Genomic DNA, 16888 nt, shown 5'->3' with positions numbered 1-16888 from the left:
GTATTGTAGCCACAGCTATTGTATAATAAGCTATGCATATATTTCAAAATAACTTTTTTAAGGTAGCATTACCTTCTTTCCCTATGTTGACAGATTTTTAAGTCCAGTAAATCCTAATGAATGACTTAAAAGACATATATAACAACAAAACAAAGCAAAACATAGCTACCTTAATTTTAAAAGAGACATTATAAAAGACCATGGTTTTGGAAGGAAATTATTATACCTTTAACAGCTGGCTCAGCCACCTGCTCTTTTTCACGTTTGGTAATTGAAATGTGTATTTTTTCCTCAACAAGTTTCTTTGATTCTTCAGTCACTTTAAAGATATTAATTATTGAAGAGCATTAAAACCAACTACACAAGCACAACATACACAAAAATACACAAAAAAAACTGTGAAATGTAAGAATCCAGACCACAATACATTCGGTAAAAACAAGAAAAAACAGCAGACAAGGTAGAAAGACACATTTATAGAACATGAGGAACAAAGATGTTTCTCGTAGTTCTCACTCTGCAATGTACCTTTGGGTGGTGGAGGTTTGAGTTTCTTGGGAATGGGCACTGGGACTTTTTCTTCAGGGACGACTTTCTTCGGCACTTTAAAATATCAACATTAACAGATTTAAAACCCTGAGCCAGATTTCTCAAGAGTAGTAAGAACACAAAGTTAAGAAGTCTGATGCACAACATCACATCCCCACCCCACACACAGCTTGAGTGTTGCCACTTCAACATGTGTTTACGGTATGACAGACATGGAGGGCACATGGATCTCTCAGAAGCGATAAGGTTTTTTGCTCACTCTACCTTTAGCTGGTGGAGCCTTTGGCTTTCTGGGAACCGGTTCTTCTTGGACAGGCTTTACTGGGAGAGGCTTCTTGGGTTCTTCTAAAGAGTACATACAAGGTATTTAATGTTAGACTTTGGGACATACATTAAAAAAATGCTATTTCTTAAATGGACTCAAAGAATTAAATAATATATCTGTTATCTACAGTGTAGTCATAGTCCTTAGAGGTGAGTTAGAATCACAGGTCCAAGTAAAATCGGGACTAAAAGCCCCTAACCCTCCTGGCTTTTTGATTCAATTAGGTCATTGTAACTCTCTCTTACATATGCAACAGTCTCATTTCACTTCAGGTAGAAAAAAATCGTGGTTCAAACTTCTTTCTATATAATATACGTTTTTAATGCTATCTGTACAACCACATAAAATGTTCTCAAAGTGAAGCTATGAAACATCAGAAAATGGGCAAGGGAAACAATATTGCTTCATTTCAAAATTCCAGGAGGGACTTATCAAATAAAATAAATGAATCACGTGGAACCAAAATTATACACCTACAAATTTGATCGTCATGAGATATAACGTAATTGCTCGTGTTAGCTTTTTTCTCTGTCTACTTTGGAAGCAGGCTATGTCAAGTTTTCATGACGGGAACCCTGAGGGAATGTAGTTTTCTATCATCCTTGATAATAAGCTTTAGACTAAGAGATGTTCAGCCATTTTTGGTCATGTATTAGAATGATCATGGGCACCTACAGATGAACTCCCAACCCTTTTGGGAAAAGAACTTTGGGACACTTGCTATTTTGTGTCTAAGCAAAAATGAGGCAGGAAATAGATCATTCCCAGAACCAAAGTCTAATAGTAACCTTAAGATTCATAGAGACTTTTTTCCCCCTGGAGGTTATCTAAGAAAAAAAATTGTGAATTTGTCAAAATAAAATTCTTTGTAAATTTCTTTGGGCATCTAACTGTTTATCCTGCTCTAATGGAATCTGCATGTGGTGTCAGGTTTGCAGTTTTGCTCATACCTGTGACATATTCTTCATGCTCTTTATACTCTTCATAATGTTCAAATTCACGTTCCTCATATTCTTCATATTGGTCATATTCTTCTGTTGGTTCATACTCCTCAGATTCTTTATATTCATATTCCTCGATTTCATCATATTCCTCTTCCCGTTCTACTGAAACAGTTTCTTCTTCATGGACGTAAGACCATTCTTTCTCTTCAGTTACAGTTACTTCTAGAAAGATATTGAAAACAGGCAGTATGTTACTTGAAGCCCATTTAGGAGTGATAGTGACAATGCACTTTGATTTCATTCTTATGTGATGGATTCATGCACTGGTTATAGGAGACCCTGCCTGTCCTTCTCTGGTCAAGGTCTGGTGTACATTTGCTACTTATGACTTCAAATGTTAGATTTCCTGCCTTTAGTTAACAATCGACCAATAAAGGGTGGGAGTCAAATTAGGAAAAGTAGCAGACAAAAAGCTGTGTAGTTTTATGCTTCAGTTTATTATTTAGTGAGAGCATAATGTACCTTTCACGGGAGGAGCTTTTCTTTTTGGAACTTCAATGGATACCTTTTCTTCTTTAACAGCTCTTTTTCTGATTTCAGTGACTTTAAAAAGAGTAATTATTAAAAGTGCATTACAAGATTTTGAATACATATGTGATCAGAGATACTGTGTACAAACAGTCCACAGACAAAGGCAACCATCACCATGCCCATCATTCACATTTTTCATCTACATGGCAAGAAAAAGCAATGGACTTGGAAATAAACATGGTCTAATATACATAGAAATACTTTTTTTTCTAACTTCCTTAATCCTTCAGAGATACTGAATAACTTCAGGAAGATCAAGTAGTATTTATAAGAGAGTTCAAAAAGACAACCAGACAGCATCATCAGTGACTACCAAACAAGCATTGGACAGAAACTTGAGCCCCATAAATCATGTCTTCATCTGAATTCTATTGTATTTTCAAGAAGCTCCACTGGCACAATATAGAAAACCCAGGATTTAAAAAATCTTAAATTTTATCAAAGATTGCCACACAAAACAATCCTTTGGGCAGATGAGTTTAGTATACAGACAATAACATATTAGTAGACAAGTACATTTTAAGGGGAAGTGCACATCTGGGGGAGCTCCACACTTTTGTGGAAAAGAAAGAAGAGAGAGTACTTTCTGGCATCTGAAATGTTGAGCTTTGAAGTGATAGGACATAGCGTGTGCATATTACTTATTTCATAATGTATTGGAGTCATTTTTCTCTAAAGATCCCAATTCCACTAGATTAGTTTTAAGACCTACATGCTTATTTTGCTTTTTGAAAAAGTTAGTATACCTTTTGCTGGTGGTTCTTCCTCTCTCTTAGGTTTGAGTTTAGGAATTTTTTCTTCTGGAACAGCTCTCTTGGGTTCTTCAGGCACTTTAAAGACAGATTTCACTTTTTAAGAACCGTTTCCCTCATTCTGATCACAAAAGTCAGTCGTATAACAGTAACTCAAACATAAAGGACTGGACATTTTCATTATTTCAAACACAGAAAACAACTATAGCAACAAAAACAATAACAACAGACACCCATAACCACTATGTATGGTAAAGAGAACAGGGTAAATACAATATTCCATGTATTGAAAGGTCACATGTACCTCTTGCTCTCGGAGGCTCCTCTTTTTTAGTTACAGCAACGTGAACTTTTTCTTCTTGGGTAATTTGCATGTGCCTCTCAGCCACTTGAAAGATAATTTCAGGATTAGGGAGTTCAGTTACTTAAAGTGGAAATTTTTTTTTTTTTTGGTATTGGCCAGAAAGTACTGTGATATTAGACTACAGCAATTCACAACATACACACAAACTTCGCAACAACTAATACGCACGAATAGAATACACCATAGCCTCCAACATACACCAATAACCTCCATATAAAAGGTGTGACCCAAGGACAGCAGTGAGAAGATCAAAGACGAGGTATGTTTCTGGTTTTTGCGCCAGAGGGTTTCATTTACCTTTGGTGGGGGGAGGCTCTTCTTCCTTAACCACTTTTGGAGGAACCCTTTTTTCTGGAACTGGCTTCTTTGGCTCTTCTGGCACTTAAAAGATATCAAGCAACACAGTCAAGCACACAATATGAAATACGTTAAACACAGGCACGCTACTTTCTTGTTTATGTCATAAAAATTTGAAGAATGTACCAATTTAAGATGAAAAAGACAGATATTATTCAAGAATAAAGTAAAGCCCAGTATACCTGGTGGCACCTTTTCCTTTTTGGGAACTGCAGCAGGGACTTTCTTTTCTGGCACAATTTTCTTAGGTGCTTCAGGAACTTTAGAAAAATTACGTGTAAGAATATTAGTTTGCATTACAGAAGAAGTGACACTTGGGGCTTAGAATTAATCTTTTGACCGATCATACGTACACACAAACATTAACGACTATATTCAGCAAAAATGTTTATACATATGTGCTCACAAAACTCAGGCAGCATCCAAACTGAAGGCATTGATATAGCTATTAAGACGAAGGTCATCATATTTGTTTTTTGATAGAGAACTATACCTTTGGCTGGTGGGGGCTCCTCTATTTTAGCAGGAATTTTCGGTTTCATTACAATCTTCTTCTCATGCTTCTCAAGCACTTGAAAAGATTATAAAACACACTTGTCGAAATGCCCAGATTTCTTTTCAATAACAATGTAAGAAATCTGTTTACTTAGACACGATAGTCATCAATTTGCAATATAAGTGATAAACTAACTGAAGAAAACATAAAGAATGGGACAAGCCAAACACACATAGGGCTAAAGTTAATTTAAGACTTGGTATACCTTCAGCTGGTTCAGCTTCCACTCTCTTAGAAATAAAGTGCGTCTTTTCTTCCACAACATATTCCTCCGGCTCTTCCATCACTTTAAAGACATCAGTTTTAAAGGAAAGTTGTAGTGCTTTTCATGTTTAATTTCAGCTATAATTTATTACTTCAAAGAGTAATTAAAATGATAAAAAATTTAACACTTGCCGAATCCCCAATTGTTCCCATTTAACTGCCCCCACCCCCACAAAGTGCATTTTAATCAAAGCGTATGCCATAATAAAGAATTTGGGAAATAAGTGTCAGTAATTTAATTTTCAAGTGTATCATAAAGATCATAATGCTTGCGTTTGCAGGAAGAACAGGACAAGTACAAGACATAAAAACAATCCTAGTGGCTAAATTAATAAGAGCACAAGCATCCAAAGAGGAGTTTCAAAAATAACAGAGCACTCTAGATCTGAAGACTTAAGGGCAGAAACATACACTTGAGAAAACAACAATTGGGTTATAAAAAAGAAAAGACTTATATTACATGTGAAAAACCTACTGAAGACTTGGAAACGAGCCCCCCCCCCCAGTTTTGTTGAGGGCAAGTATGAAAGAAGAGGCAGGTATCTTCACATGATTTTTGAGCCTATATGTATAAAGTTAATTATAGAATAGGAAGATCTAGTTACAGACACATCTCTTTACACTAGAAGTAAACTTAACGGGCTCCACCCATCTCTTCCCTAGATCTTTTAGGCTTAATGAAAACAAAGGGTTTCATAGAATGGCTCTGCTTTTAGCTATAGTTCTGAAAAAGCTTTATAGTGCATACTGTCAAAAACAGAAGCCAGATTCACGCAATGAGAACTTCCCTTGTGTCCGTGTTATGTTTGGTTTCCCAAACACGTCTAGAAGGGATGAGGCCCTCTCTGACCGCTCAGGTGCCTCACTTGTGCCTAACACCTTGGCCTTTCCCAGGCAGCACAACAGAACCAGTGCTTGGGAGTCGTGCCCACCTTGCCCTGTTCCAAGCCTTTCCATGAAGACCACACATCAGGACTTTACATGGGATGTTCTTTCATGTGGAGAAGAAGTGGGGCGTCTTTTATTAACCAGAAATGCGCTCAAGGGCATCCACATATAGAATTCTATCCATCATTTTATTAGAAAGAGAGTTAATTTGTACACAACTTTATTGATTTTTCTGTGATGCGGAGCTACATTGGAATGTTCTTAGGAAAGTTCTTTCAGATATACAGCTTTAGCCAGAGTGCTGGACTTTAGCTGCAAACCTGGCGGTGTCTTAATTCATCACAAAGGACTGAAATAAAGCTCATTGCTCAATCCTTAAGAAATCATAGAGAGCTAGCCTAATGGGTATAGGAACGTCTAAACGACAAGCTAATTCAATCCAAGATCTTACATGATTGTTTCCCCACAGGTGAGATATAAGAAAGACCCATGTGGTCAGTGCTCCACTCTCAAACATGGCCTTGACTTCTGGGATGTAATTAGGTAACAGAACTTCTTATTCATTTAAAAACTGTGAGTCAGGACACATTAGTGAGTTGTGCCCTCAACACTGCTTTTATGTTACCCGTGTTCTAGACATTGGACTGCGGGGTGAAGTTTATGCCGGCCTGCCAGGCCGAAACCAAGCCCTGCCTACTGAAAGGATAAGTACAGATGGAGATGTCTGTACCATTAATTACCTATAAATATGAGGCCTCCCCTCCCCATACAGACAAGTAAGAGAGGATAGACAAGCAGTACATTGAATTCGTGCTCTAATGGTCCTGAATCTTGTGTTTTGACCAAAAGATAACTCTAATGAGGCCTTCAGATATTCACTGAATTTATGTCCACTTTCATTAATCTGATAGACAACCTGTGAAAGAAAAAGAGCCCACCAAGACTCCAGGTCACCTCCAGCTCTTTGGCATCATTTACCTTCATATTCAGTAATCTCTACTTCTTCTTCCTCCTCCTCTCTTTCCTCTTCTCTATAAACTGAAAAGGACACTCTTTCCTCTTCTTCTGAATAACTCCACTCCTCCTCTGTGGATATTTTAAAAAATAATATTTAATTTAAATCCAGCCCCCTGAAGTGCTGGTAAATAGCCATGTGTTCTCTACAGATGGAAAATGGTTCTTAAGAAGTGACTGCCGAGTAGTGCTTCCTCCTTACGTGGAAGAGAGAGCTGATTTAAGATCAGGGGGCAGTACCGCCCAAGATGGAGAAGAGTATGCAAGTGATGCCCAAAGTGTGGCCACGTTGACAACTAGCACGTTTTCAGCACCCCAGGCACTGTCTTGAAGTGATCTAAGACCACCGTAGACACGAAAGACTGTGTCAGAAGGCCACGGCAAGTAGACACTGATAAGGACAACTTATGAGGTGAACAGTCACAACCAGAAAGAAAGACTTGGAGGAAACACGCACACCCATTTCTCCTCTCACTTCTGACTATTATACCTTCGTGTCGCATGAGTTCCACTCTCTGAGGAACCGCCACAGACAGTTTTTCTTCGGCAGCGAATCTTTTTTCTTCTACCACAGTTTTCTTAGAAACTTCAGCTTTAAAAGAGCATTAAAGTTGAAGTTTAAAAATCAAGAATCGTCACAATCCTCTTTCCCTAAGCATGTGGGGAAGGTAGGCCACGTACGCCACTCCCACAACGCAATGGGAGAACCAGTGAGGCAACAAACACCACAAGGGGACACACACACACACACACACACACACACACACACACTAATTCTATCAGAATCTATCAGAAGAGCAGACGGAAGGTCACACATGGGGACACCTGAGAGAAGAAAGCAAGAACTCCCAGGCCAACAAGACTTTCGTCAAAGGCCTGAGACAAATCCTACCTCGGGGAGGAGGAGCTTTCTTAGCGACAGGAACTGGTACAGGAACTTTCTCTTCAGGGACGGGTTTCTTACGCAGAACTGGCATTTTAGAAACAGGCACTTTTAGAACTCCAGACTCATCTCACTGAAGCCCAGCCCCAACCACAGATATATTCCTGTCACCAAGCTAACAGCGTGTTCAGATCACAAAGCCAACAAAAACCATCATTTGCCTTCTTACATGGTATTATACAAAGAAGGTTCTTGGAAAGACAGAAAGACGATACCTTTTGGTGGTGGAGCTTCTTCCTCTATATGAGGAACGGGTCTTTTTTCTTCTGGGACTTTCTTCTTTGGTATTTCTGGCACTTAAAGAATAGCATTTGATTTTAAGATTCTCAGAAAGGCAACATAAATGAGCAACACAGGACTGGCATGCCCCTTAGAGACGGCATGCAATTAAAGGAGGTTGAAGGCAAGACAGGTTATTTATGAAGATGGAATTAAGTACCTGCTGGTGGTGGAGATTCCTCTCTTTCAGTGACAATGGTTATTTTTTCTTCTGTGACAACCCTCTTCTGTACTTCAGGAACTTGAAAAGACATTAATTTTTAGAAATGACTTTCTGTATTTTCCAAGGCAGCGAATTCACAGCCATTTTGTAAGAAAGTAGGCAGGTGGACAGACACTTCTGTTGAATTATTACTCACACCATAAAACACTCGTTCTGAATTAAACTAACGCAACAGATAATTAAACACAAAAGTGTTTTGTACTCCAGACATAAAAATAGGGCTTCATTACCAAGCAAAGCACCGTACCTTTAGCTGGTGGAGCTTCCTTTTTCTTTGCAACAGGAACAGGAATCTTTTCTTCAGGGACAGGTTTCTTTGGCACTTCTGGGACTTAAAGTTTTTACAACGCAACATTAGTTCAGATGTACACCACTTTTATGAATGGACGTAGGCACACACACCAATCTTTAGTAGTTCATTAATGTTGTTATAGGGTTTCTATGCATTGGCAAAATAATGCAGAAAATTAAACTGTAATGTGAAAAAGGTCACAATGTAACAAATATCACAAGTAATGTTATAGAGGCATTCAGGCAAATAAAAATGAGCTATATACACAAAAACGTATGTATAAAATTCCATCTTTCTGTATTGGTTTGCTTTTGATAAAAACTTGGTCAGTGACTACACAAGCAATATAGAGTGTAGATATAGAATATAGCAAAGTGTTGTTAGGTTTTGTAGCAAGAAATGGAATCCATGCTAGCAATGGATTTAATTTGTCTAAGCCTATCTTAGACTAAGACATGTTTAGAATCATTATATGTATATGTTACTACTTTTTTTCCATTTCTCTTCTGATTTTATTTGTTTTTGGGGGTACAAGTGTAAAACTCGGGAGCGCTCCTTCTAGAGTAGCCTTCTCAGTCTGATATCCACGTGTCAATGACTTTGGGGAGTTCTGTGCGTGAATTTTGTGAGCATATGCATATATGCTTTTCTCTAAGAGGCTCCATAGTTTTCAGCAGGATCTCTGACCCGAAAAGGTTTACAATGGCTTAGTTTATCTATCCTAAGTGTTGATGATGTGGAATTTTTAACTGGCAGATGTATTCTAATAGTATGCATTACTGGCAATAATTGTTTCCATTTTAAGTAAGATAGCAGTTTTTGTGAACTCCTGCACCTGTATACTTGCATTTGTAATATTCTGATGTAATTATACAGATATATCTGTTTATATCTGTATAAATTATCTCTACAGGGATGTTTATGCATATACATATGTTACTATGTATATGTGATTTTAATGGTAAGTGAGATATGGCCCTGTGTCTCCTTGAGGAGTGATCAAGTGGCTTGGTATTAGTAATGTGACCTTTCATCTATCTTATTTTCACATAACCATATTTTAATGATTCGATAATCAGAAATCATTTTTTTAAAGACCCAGAATTTTGAAAGAGTCAAGAATTTGAGAAAGAGAGAAACAGATTTGATTCAGGAAGAAAATGGAAAATGGGAAGTCAGGCAAAATGGGAACCAGCAAGTCTGGTTCCTACTAAATTGGATGATCTTGAATTCTTACTGAATCTCTCCGTAACAGACCAGATGTATGCAGTTTGTAGCTTTGTTGCATCCATAAAGTAGTATCTTTTATATAAACACCACCACCCCGAAAAAGGAACAAACCAAATTCAAGAACCAAAATAAAGGATTAGCACATTTGAATCCAAATATACCTATATGAAAGGTCCCCTGGCTAGTTAATTAGATAATTGCAACACTTATGGCAAATATTGACATTCAATTAATGTCAAGAAACGTGGTGAAAGTAAATGTAAAAAAATCAATGTTTCCAACTACTCTAGGCTTCCACTATTGAGTTTTGGGAAGAGTGGCAGTTACCAGTAGCAGTGTATGAATCTTTATCTAGTTGACATTCGGTTCGGTCACTTTCCAGTTGTTACTCTTTTTAAACTCATCATAATTCATGGAAGTATTTTTTATTAAGAAAAATCTGATAGATGAGGAGTAAAAGAGCTTTTCTAGAAACGTGCCTGTATAAAATGAGTTTCACAAATACCTCTTCTTTCTCTAACAGGGGAAAGATAGTAAAAATTTAAGATAGCAGTTTGACACGGTTACTTCTTTTAATAACCCTTTCTTGGTGGCGTCTTTGGAATGTTCAGTGTCACAAAAAATGTGTGTCAAGAGCGTGGCCCTGGAAGGTGACAAACAAATGAAAACCACCAGGGGCATCTAGAAGACACAAAATAGTAAGACAGCACAGCACACATATGAAGACCAAGTAAAGCAAAAGATGCGTTGGGCGCAAAGAGTTCTGGTGTACCTTTTGGGGGAGCAGCAGGTTCCTTTTTGGGGACAGGAACAGGCTTTTTCTCCTCTGGCACAGGTTTCTTGGGAACTTCAGGAACTTTAAAGATATCATTGTTGAAACAATGTTGAGAATTCTAGTTTTCCCTCTGAGACTATTTAAGATCACACGAAAGCATAACTCCTCAGTAAGAGCGTAAGAGTTTAGGAAGTAATTAAACACGCTCTACTTGTGGTAGAAACGTATGCAAAAGAAACCAATACCACAGAGACGTTACACACGTCCCATGAAGCAAACACCCCAGTTAACATGGTCTAAAGTTACTGATACTTGTTTAAGTACCACCACTAATGAAGTCAACATACACAGAACACATTACAAATCGTTTACAGATGCTATTTCGTTAACACAAGGATCCCATAGAAAAAGATACAAAAAAGACAGACACTAGGAATTTTTTTTTTCAAAAATATTATTCTACCTTTGGCTGGTGGGGGCTCCACCTTTTTAGGAATGGGAACAGCAACCACTTCTTCAGGGACCGGTTTCTTAGGTGGCTCAGGGACTTTAAAAAAAAAAGTGCCATTTTTGAGAAATCATGTATTTTTACAACAAGGCGTATGTTGTTGCAGGACAGAATTACAATAAAGAGCAGTCATCTGTCTTTTATCCCAAATGAAGGCAAGAAACTTCCACGCTAGAAACAGGAGGAAAGGGAATCGGAGGAAAGACTAATCAGAGAAAGTCGGGGTTGTTATGGGCCTTCATCTCCAGAAGCCTCCACTTTCCTGGAGCAAGTAGGAGCTGCCCTTCCTTGGACAGGCCAGCACCTCAGACACCAGCTTTAGAAACTTCACATTTATAAAGCAACTGCATTATAGCAATTGCGTTAGATTATCTTCAGTATTTTTTGTATCCCACATGTTTAAGGATTTGGGTGGGGTGTGCTGGGGAGAGGGAGCTTGCATTTGCAGCAGCTGCTAGCTTCCAGTTTCTGCGGTGGTGCAAACACTCCCACCCTGGGGAACACACGAGACCTTGTCGTCACAAGGTTGGGAATATGCTCAGTAGCCCACTGTGTACTAGTACTTCCACCGCGTAGGCATGGTCAACATAAACAACCTCAGAAACAGAGATAATAAAATGCAGCAAAAGAAGTAATGAGGTTCGACTCTTATCACAGATTTTTCTATAATTTAATTGTGAGTTTACGTAGCTTGACTTTTAATCATGGGGGTGTTAAACACTGGGTAGCCAAATTCCTGAAAACTTAACCATCAGCTCTGGTGAGTCGGCGTGAGCCGGCTCTAGGACATCAAATTCCTATTTCCAAAGAGCTGGTCACTAGATTGTGAGGTCCCTGAAGCAGGGGCCAAGCCTCCATTGCCTTTCATTCCTCTCCCCTGTGTGCTCCTCATGGTCTTCCCATCCCCCCAACCCCCGTAATGTCCATCGTACATAGTGGCTGTAGGCCTGCTGACCTTGTGGCGAGATGCATTACGCAATATGAACATATCTGGATGCTTAATGTGGAACTTTGAAAAGATTCTAAACTTAGGAGGATCCATTAATACCTTTAGGTGGAGGCTCAGTCTTTTTGGAGACAGCAACATGAATTTTCTCTTCGGTAACAGTTTTCTTTTGTACCTCGGGGACTTTGAAAAAAATGTATATTTTAATTACTGGTAGGCCATAGTACGGGTGGTAAGTATAATTCACAAAGAATACTGAACTACAAATTACAACACAGACAAGCGTGCAATGAAACGCCGACAGAGAGCTACAAGGAGACAGAGATGCCTACATAATCACAAATTAGGTATGAAGAAGGAGGATACAAATTCATCTAAAGCCCTTCCGGCTGAGCCCCCAAATTCAAATGTGCCTTATACCTGTGACTGACACCTCCTCCTCTGTGTGAGAAGCAAAGAACATCTTCTCTTCTGAAATAACCATCTTCTTTGTATGCACGGCTGGTACTTTAAAGAGAGTATTTCACATTTAGTAATTCTTTTTCTAGGTCAACGTACCTACTCAAATACATCGATTGCACATCACGTGTAAGTCTCTAGACACAGAATGATCGGGTTAGTATGAGTAGCTTGAGGATACATTTAGTATTGACAAGAATACAAACCATGTTTTGATATATAGGGACAAACGGCCCATGCAGCCTTTACCAAACATGATTAAACGGGAATCAAATAGACACAACTTCTTCACACGTAATGTGATGCTTTTCCGAATCCATTAGGGTTTACTCATAGAAACGAGAGGATAGGGAATATCATCCTATGCGACGGAATGCCTCGCATAGTTAAGTTAGAGGACTAGTGATTAAACCAAACCTTCCCTACATTAAAAAATAATTATGTGATTTTAAAGCAGAACTAGAAACAAAGGGGATGTTATCATTTCCTTCAATTATACAGATGTGCAACTCAACGTAAGATATATACTGTACAAGAAGGTCTGTATTTTGGTAGCTTCAGATTTGTGAATTGTTTAGTAATATTTGTACACATATACAGAGACATGAGTAAAAATGTTTAAAACTTGTAGCTCGAAAGACAAAGATGGATACCTTTCACTTCAATAACTTCTTCCTGCACTGGAGTCCGAGAAGGTTTTTGTGGAACCATCTTCTTTGAAACTTCGGGTACTTAAAAAATATGTACAAATATATTTGTATTGTGAAGAATATCGCTTTGCACAAAATCTAAAAATAACTTAGTTTAGATGAGGCTATATGATAACGCGGGGATATACATCAGGAAATAGATGACGTGTGTACATGGTACTAGAAATGTTTTAAATCAGAATACCTTTGGTGACTTGAACTTTCTCTTCCTCCATTCTTCGAGAGGTCTTTTCAATTTTTTCAACTACTGGCTTCTTTACAACTGCAAGCATTTTAAAGAGATTGCAGTACTTTTAGAATTTCTGTTAAAATTCTCTTTCTCCCTACATGTCTAAGATTCTATATATGTATAAATATAAATATATATGTATACGTGCATATATACATATATATAACTTTTCAGAAAGAAACAAGTTTGGTACTTTGAACTTTACAAATTTCTGTACTTCAAATATTTTAGTTATTTCAAAAGATATTTATCATTACCATCTTTTTATCATCTTTTTAAATTTTTTGCATTAAATGAGATATTCTTAGGAAAATAAAATTCATTGATACAATAAAGCTTAGAGAAGAAGTTGTGCCTATTGGATTGGACTGGTGGTATATACATCTTTGCCAGACAAGCCATGATAATGATGTGGAAGTTCTGATCTATTTCAATAATTCCAATTACATACCTTTTGGAGGTGGCACTGCTTTCTTTTCAGGCACTTTGGCTGGAATTCTTCTCTCATGTGATTCTTTAACAAAAACAGAGGAATAAGAAAGGATGCTGAAATAGGTAAGTTCTGGTAGGTTGTACTAACTGCAAAGGAAGTAAGAGTGTATATGTGTGCAAAGTATCTAAAAAAAAAAAAAAAAGGGACCCAGCAGAGATGCAGCAAGGTGGTGGAAGTAAACCTTGAATTTCTGCGTGAGAAAGCAGCTCTTGGAATTTAGTGTTAGGACTAAATGACTCAATTTATAATGGCAAAGCCTGAAAGTGACTGCAGAAACTTAGAGATGACCTTTCTAACAAAGGTCTAAGCTTCAAAGATCTAAATGGTCCTTTGGATGCTTTCTGTATCTATCACAGATCAGATTAATAGCATGAAAATATAAGGAACCGAGGAAAAGGGGAAAAGAAGCGGCCCAGTGATACGCACCTTCGTAAACCTCCTTTTGCACTTGGATGACTTCTCTCTCTTTGTAAGTTTCTTCCCACTCTTCCTCCCCTTCATCATAACCTTCTTCCCTTTCATAGTACTCCTGGCCTTCCTCGAAATCTTCCTCCCATTCCTCGTGGACTTCCCTTTTAGCTTCGACCTTGGTCTCCTCGTAGTCCTCATCCGGCTCTTCATAGTAAGGTTCTTCGAATGGCTCCGCGTACTGTTCCACTTCCAGTTCATCATAAGGTTCTTCCAAAGATTCGATGAAAAGTTTCTTTTCCTCGTAGACAGCACGCTTTTTCTCATACACAGCTTCTTTTTCTTTTTGAACCTCTTTCTTTCTGGTTATTGTCGTTATTTTTACTTCTTCAGCCTTGGAGGATATATCGATAATTTCAGGAGCTGAAATAAATGAATGAATGAATAAATAAATAAACAGACAGATGGAAAATATTAGCACACTAGTGGCATCCATAGCATTACTTCATAAACCAATATCTATGTTGTCAAACAGTATCAGTATCTTAGGTCTCAGTATTATGTTGATGATTTGTTCTGCGTATCAGTTCTGTTGACATTTTTGTTGGCTAGAGCATCAAGATGCACTGACTCTTGAGGATTTTTCTACTGTGAACAAAACGGCATTCCGCAAATATCAAATGGACACAGCTTCCATTGTCCAATGGGAATTCCAGTTTACAAAGCCCCTGGTGCTCGTGGGATATGTGAGCATTTGATCATTTAGTGGAATTCATGTGCCATGTTAACCTCTATTTAAGTTTCCAACTAGTCTTTCAGCAACATTTCTAATTTTAAAGATATTTCTTTGATAGTTGAATGTGACTCACCAGTTTAATAAAGATAATATTTAGAATTATGTAACAAAATGAAATCGATTAGTTGCTTTTGTAACAACTTTTTAAAAAAATAATTAAGGCTAACATTGGTTATATGATCCTTAGTGCCTGTATTAGAGACACCTGAAATAATAAGGATCACTCCTCCCTTTCCACCCCTCGCCACTGCTTTCCCTGTGTCCAGAGCCACTAAGGCCGCATAAGCATCGGCCTGCGTTTCCCTTCCGGGGCTTGGAGCAATATGAAGTGGACATTTCTTAGTGCAAATTGTAATAGGAGATGTCGTAACTTTACAATGCATTAGAAGCTTTCTTTTTTTTTTTTTTTAAGCTTTCTATTTAAAAACAAGATTACAAAGCAGAGATGCAAATCTCAGGAATAAATAAAAATATCCAACAATATCTCTTCATTTACCTTCAGCTGGAATCAAGGCAGTTGGACGCAGGGGCTTCTTGGCAACCTCTGGGATTTTAAAAATAGAACACATGTTTATTTTTAGATTATGCATTGTTTAATGTTTACTCATCCTGTGCACCTTTGCTAGTTATTTGTATAATCTGTGGCTATTGCTAACATGCCAAACGCCTTTATAAATTCTAAATTTAGCTCACCAGAATTGCTCTGCGATTTATTAACAAAAATGGGGAAAAGCTGCTCTGATTGATTTAAAACAATTCCAATTAACACAAAATATGAAGAGACTATTCAATAAGCCTAGAGCTAACCAATTAGGGCATGTTTAATTTCTTCAGTGGTTAACTGTGAAGTTGAGGAGATATCCATGCTTCATGATCTCCCTCTTCTACCATAATGTCTCACAAGTGACCACTCTGGGAAACGGTGACTTGTGCTCCTGGATCCTCCTCCTTCCAGGAGCACTTCCTTACTCTGATCTTAAACAGGTAACACCATTTGCTTTAATTTAGTTATCTAGTCTTTCCTCTTAAAACTCTCCCAGGATTTAGGGGGAAAAATGGAATTTTTTCCCCATTTTTCCAGTAATTGAACTGATCCTCTTTCAAAACATGTTTTGTTTTTCTGCAGGGACTGACAGCTCAGTGAGCCAGGGAGGTTCTGGGTTGGGCTGGAGCAGCCACTGGAAATTAGCATCAATCCTTGGCCTCCTCTGGGCAGGACAGGATCCATTGCGGCTGCGGTGCCGTCCAGAGATAACCAGAACTCTCTGGGGTTGACACTGCCTGCCATGGGCAGATAGATGACAGGCACAGAGGGATGGGGAGGAAAAAAAAAGGGGAGAGCTGATGAAGAGAAAGTGAAGGCCGAGTTCAAGGAGAGGGTGAGAATGAGCAAAGGGAGAGGCTTCATTTTGGGAATGCAAACTTTTTCCTTCCTCCACCCTCTACTACTTGGGGCTTAAAACTGTTAACTAGAAGAGCAGTAAGACTCAATTTTCAGTAATTCATTCGTACCTTGAGGTGGCTCTTCTTTGGGCTTCGCAACAACTTTTTTGGCATCTTTTTTCACAGCTTTTTTGGTCACTAAAAAAATAAGATGTCAGATATAAACAAAAACGGTTTCAGGAAATGAAGAGGTTTATTCAAATGCGCTATTTTTTGCATATGGTTTGATGGTAATGAGGCTCTTGCAACATTATTTCAAGATACCTGGTTTCAGAAAGGTCTTGTGCTAGAATGCAGAAGCTGTTTTTTGGATGGAGGTAGAATGTGTGGGGTGAGTCTACATCTTCACTGGTTTTATGCCAGCCTACAGTTTTCAAAACTTGGAGAACATGAACCCGAGTGATGCCATAAACAGAAAAGGTATGCACTTTCACCCTGTTTCACTTAATAAGAACACTTTAAATTCGTCAGGGTGAAGAATAACAAGTGAACTAGCAAAATTAAAAGTCCTGTCTATGATACCGTGGAAGCTTCCCTTTAGGTAGTCAAA

At 38.2% G+C, this 16888-nt stretch overlaps 1 protein-coding gene across 1 annotated transcript in view; it reads right to left on the bottom strand.

Annotated features, from left to right (window-relative positions):
- The window catches only part of TTN (titin), a 274035-nt gene that overhangs the window by 146909 nt on the left and 110238 nt on the right, over window positions 1-16888 (bottom strand). Inside the window, exons 110-136 of the mRNA XM_072811094.1 lie at window positions 16408-16476; window positions 15392-15439; window positions 14118-14522; window positions 13650-13712; window positions 13154-13231; window positions 12913-12990; window positions 12221-12307; window positions 11903-11983; window positions 10810-10893; window positions 10344-10427; window positions 8297-8380; window positions 7987-8067; window positions 7763-7843; window positions 7497-7574; window positions 7095-7196; window positions 6569-6676; window positions 4644-4724; window positions 4376-4453; window positions 4065-4142; window positions 3823-3906; window positions 3466-3549; window positions 3156-3239; window positions 2341-2421; window positions 1825-2040; window positions 814-891; window positions 529-603; window positions 227-319 (exon numbers count right to left, since the gene is read on the bottom strand). Of these exons, the coding sequence (XP_072667195.1) occupies window positions 227-319; window positions 529-603; window positions 814-891; window positions 1825-2040; window positions 2341-2421; window positions 3156-3239; window positions 3466-3549; window positions 3823-3906; window positions 4065-4142; window positions 4376-4453; window positions 4644-4724; window positions 6569-6676; window positions 7095-7196; window positions 7497-7574; window positions 7763-7843; window positions 7987-8067; window positions 8297-8380; window positions 10344-10427; window positions 10810-10893; window positions 11903-11983; window positions 12221-12307; window positions 12913-12990; window positions 13154-13231; window positions 13650-13712; window positions 14118-14522; window positions 15392-15439; window positions 16408-16476 (2643 nt within the window). The remainder of the gene's footprint in view (window positions 1-226; window positions 320-528; window positions 604-813; window positions 892-1824; window positions 2041-2340; window positions 2422-3155; window positions 3240-3465; window positions 3550-3822; window positions 3907-4064; window positions 4143-4375; window positions 4454-4643; window positions 4725-6568; window positions 6677-7094; window positions 7197-7496; window positions 7575-7762; window positions 7844-7986; window positions 8068-8296; window positions 8381-10343; window positions 10428-10809; window positions 10894-11902; window positions 11984-12220; window positions 12308-12912; window positions 12991-13153; window positions 13232-13649; window positions 13713-14117; window positions 14523-15391; window positions 15440-16407; window positions 16477-16888) is intronic.

The sequence above is a fragment of the Canis lupus genome, chromosome 34, assembly GCF_048164855.1.
Source record: "Canis lupus baileyi chromosome 34, mCanLup2.hap1, whole genome shotgun sequence".
In the NCBI taxonomy this organism is placed as follows: Eukaryota; Metazoa; Chordata; class Mammalia; order Carnivora; family Canidae; genus Canis; species Canis lupus.
This window is presented reverse-complemented; position numbering and strand designations above follow the sequence as displayed.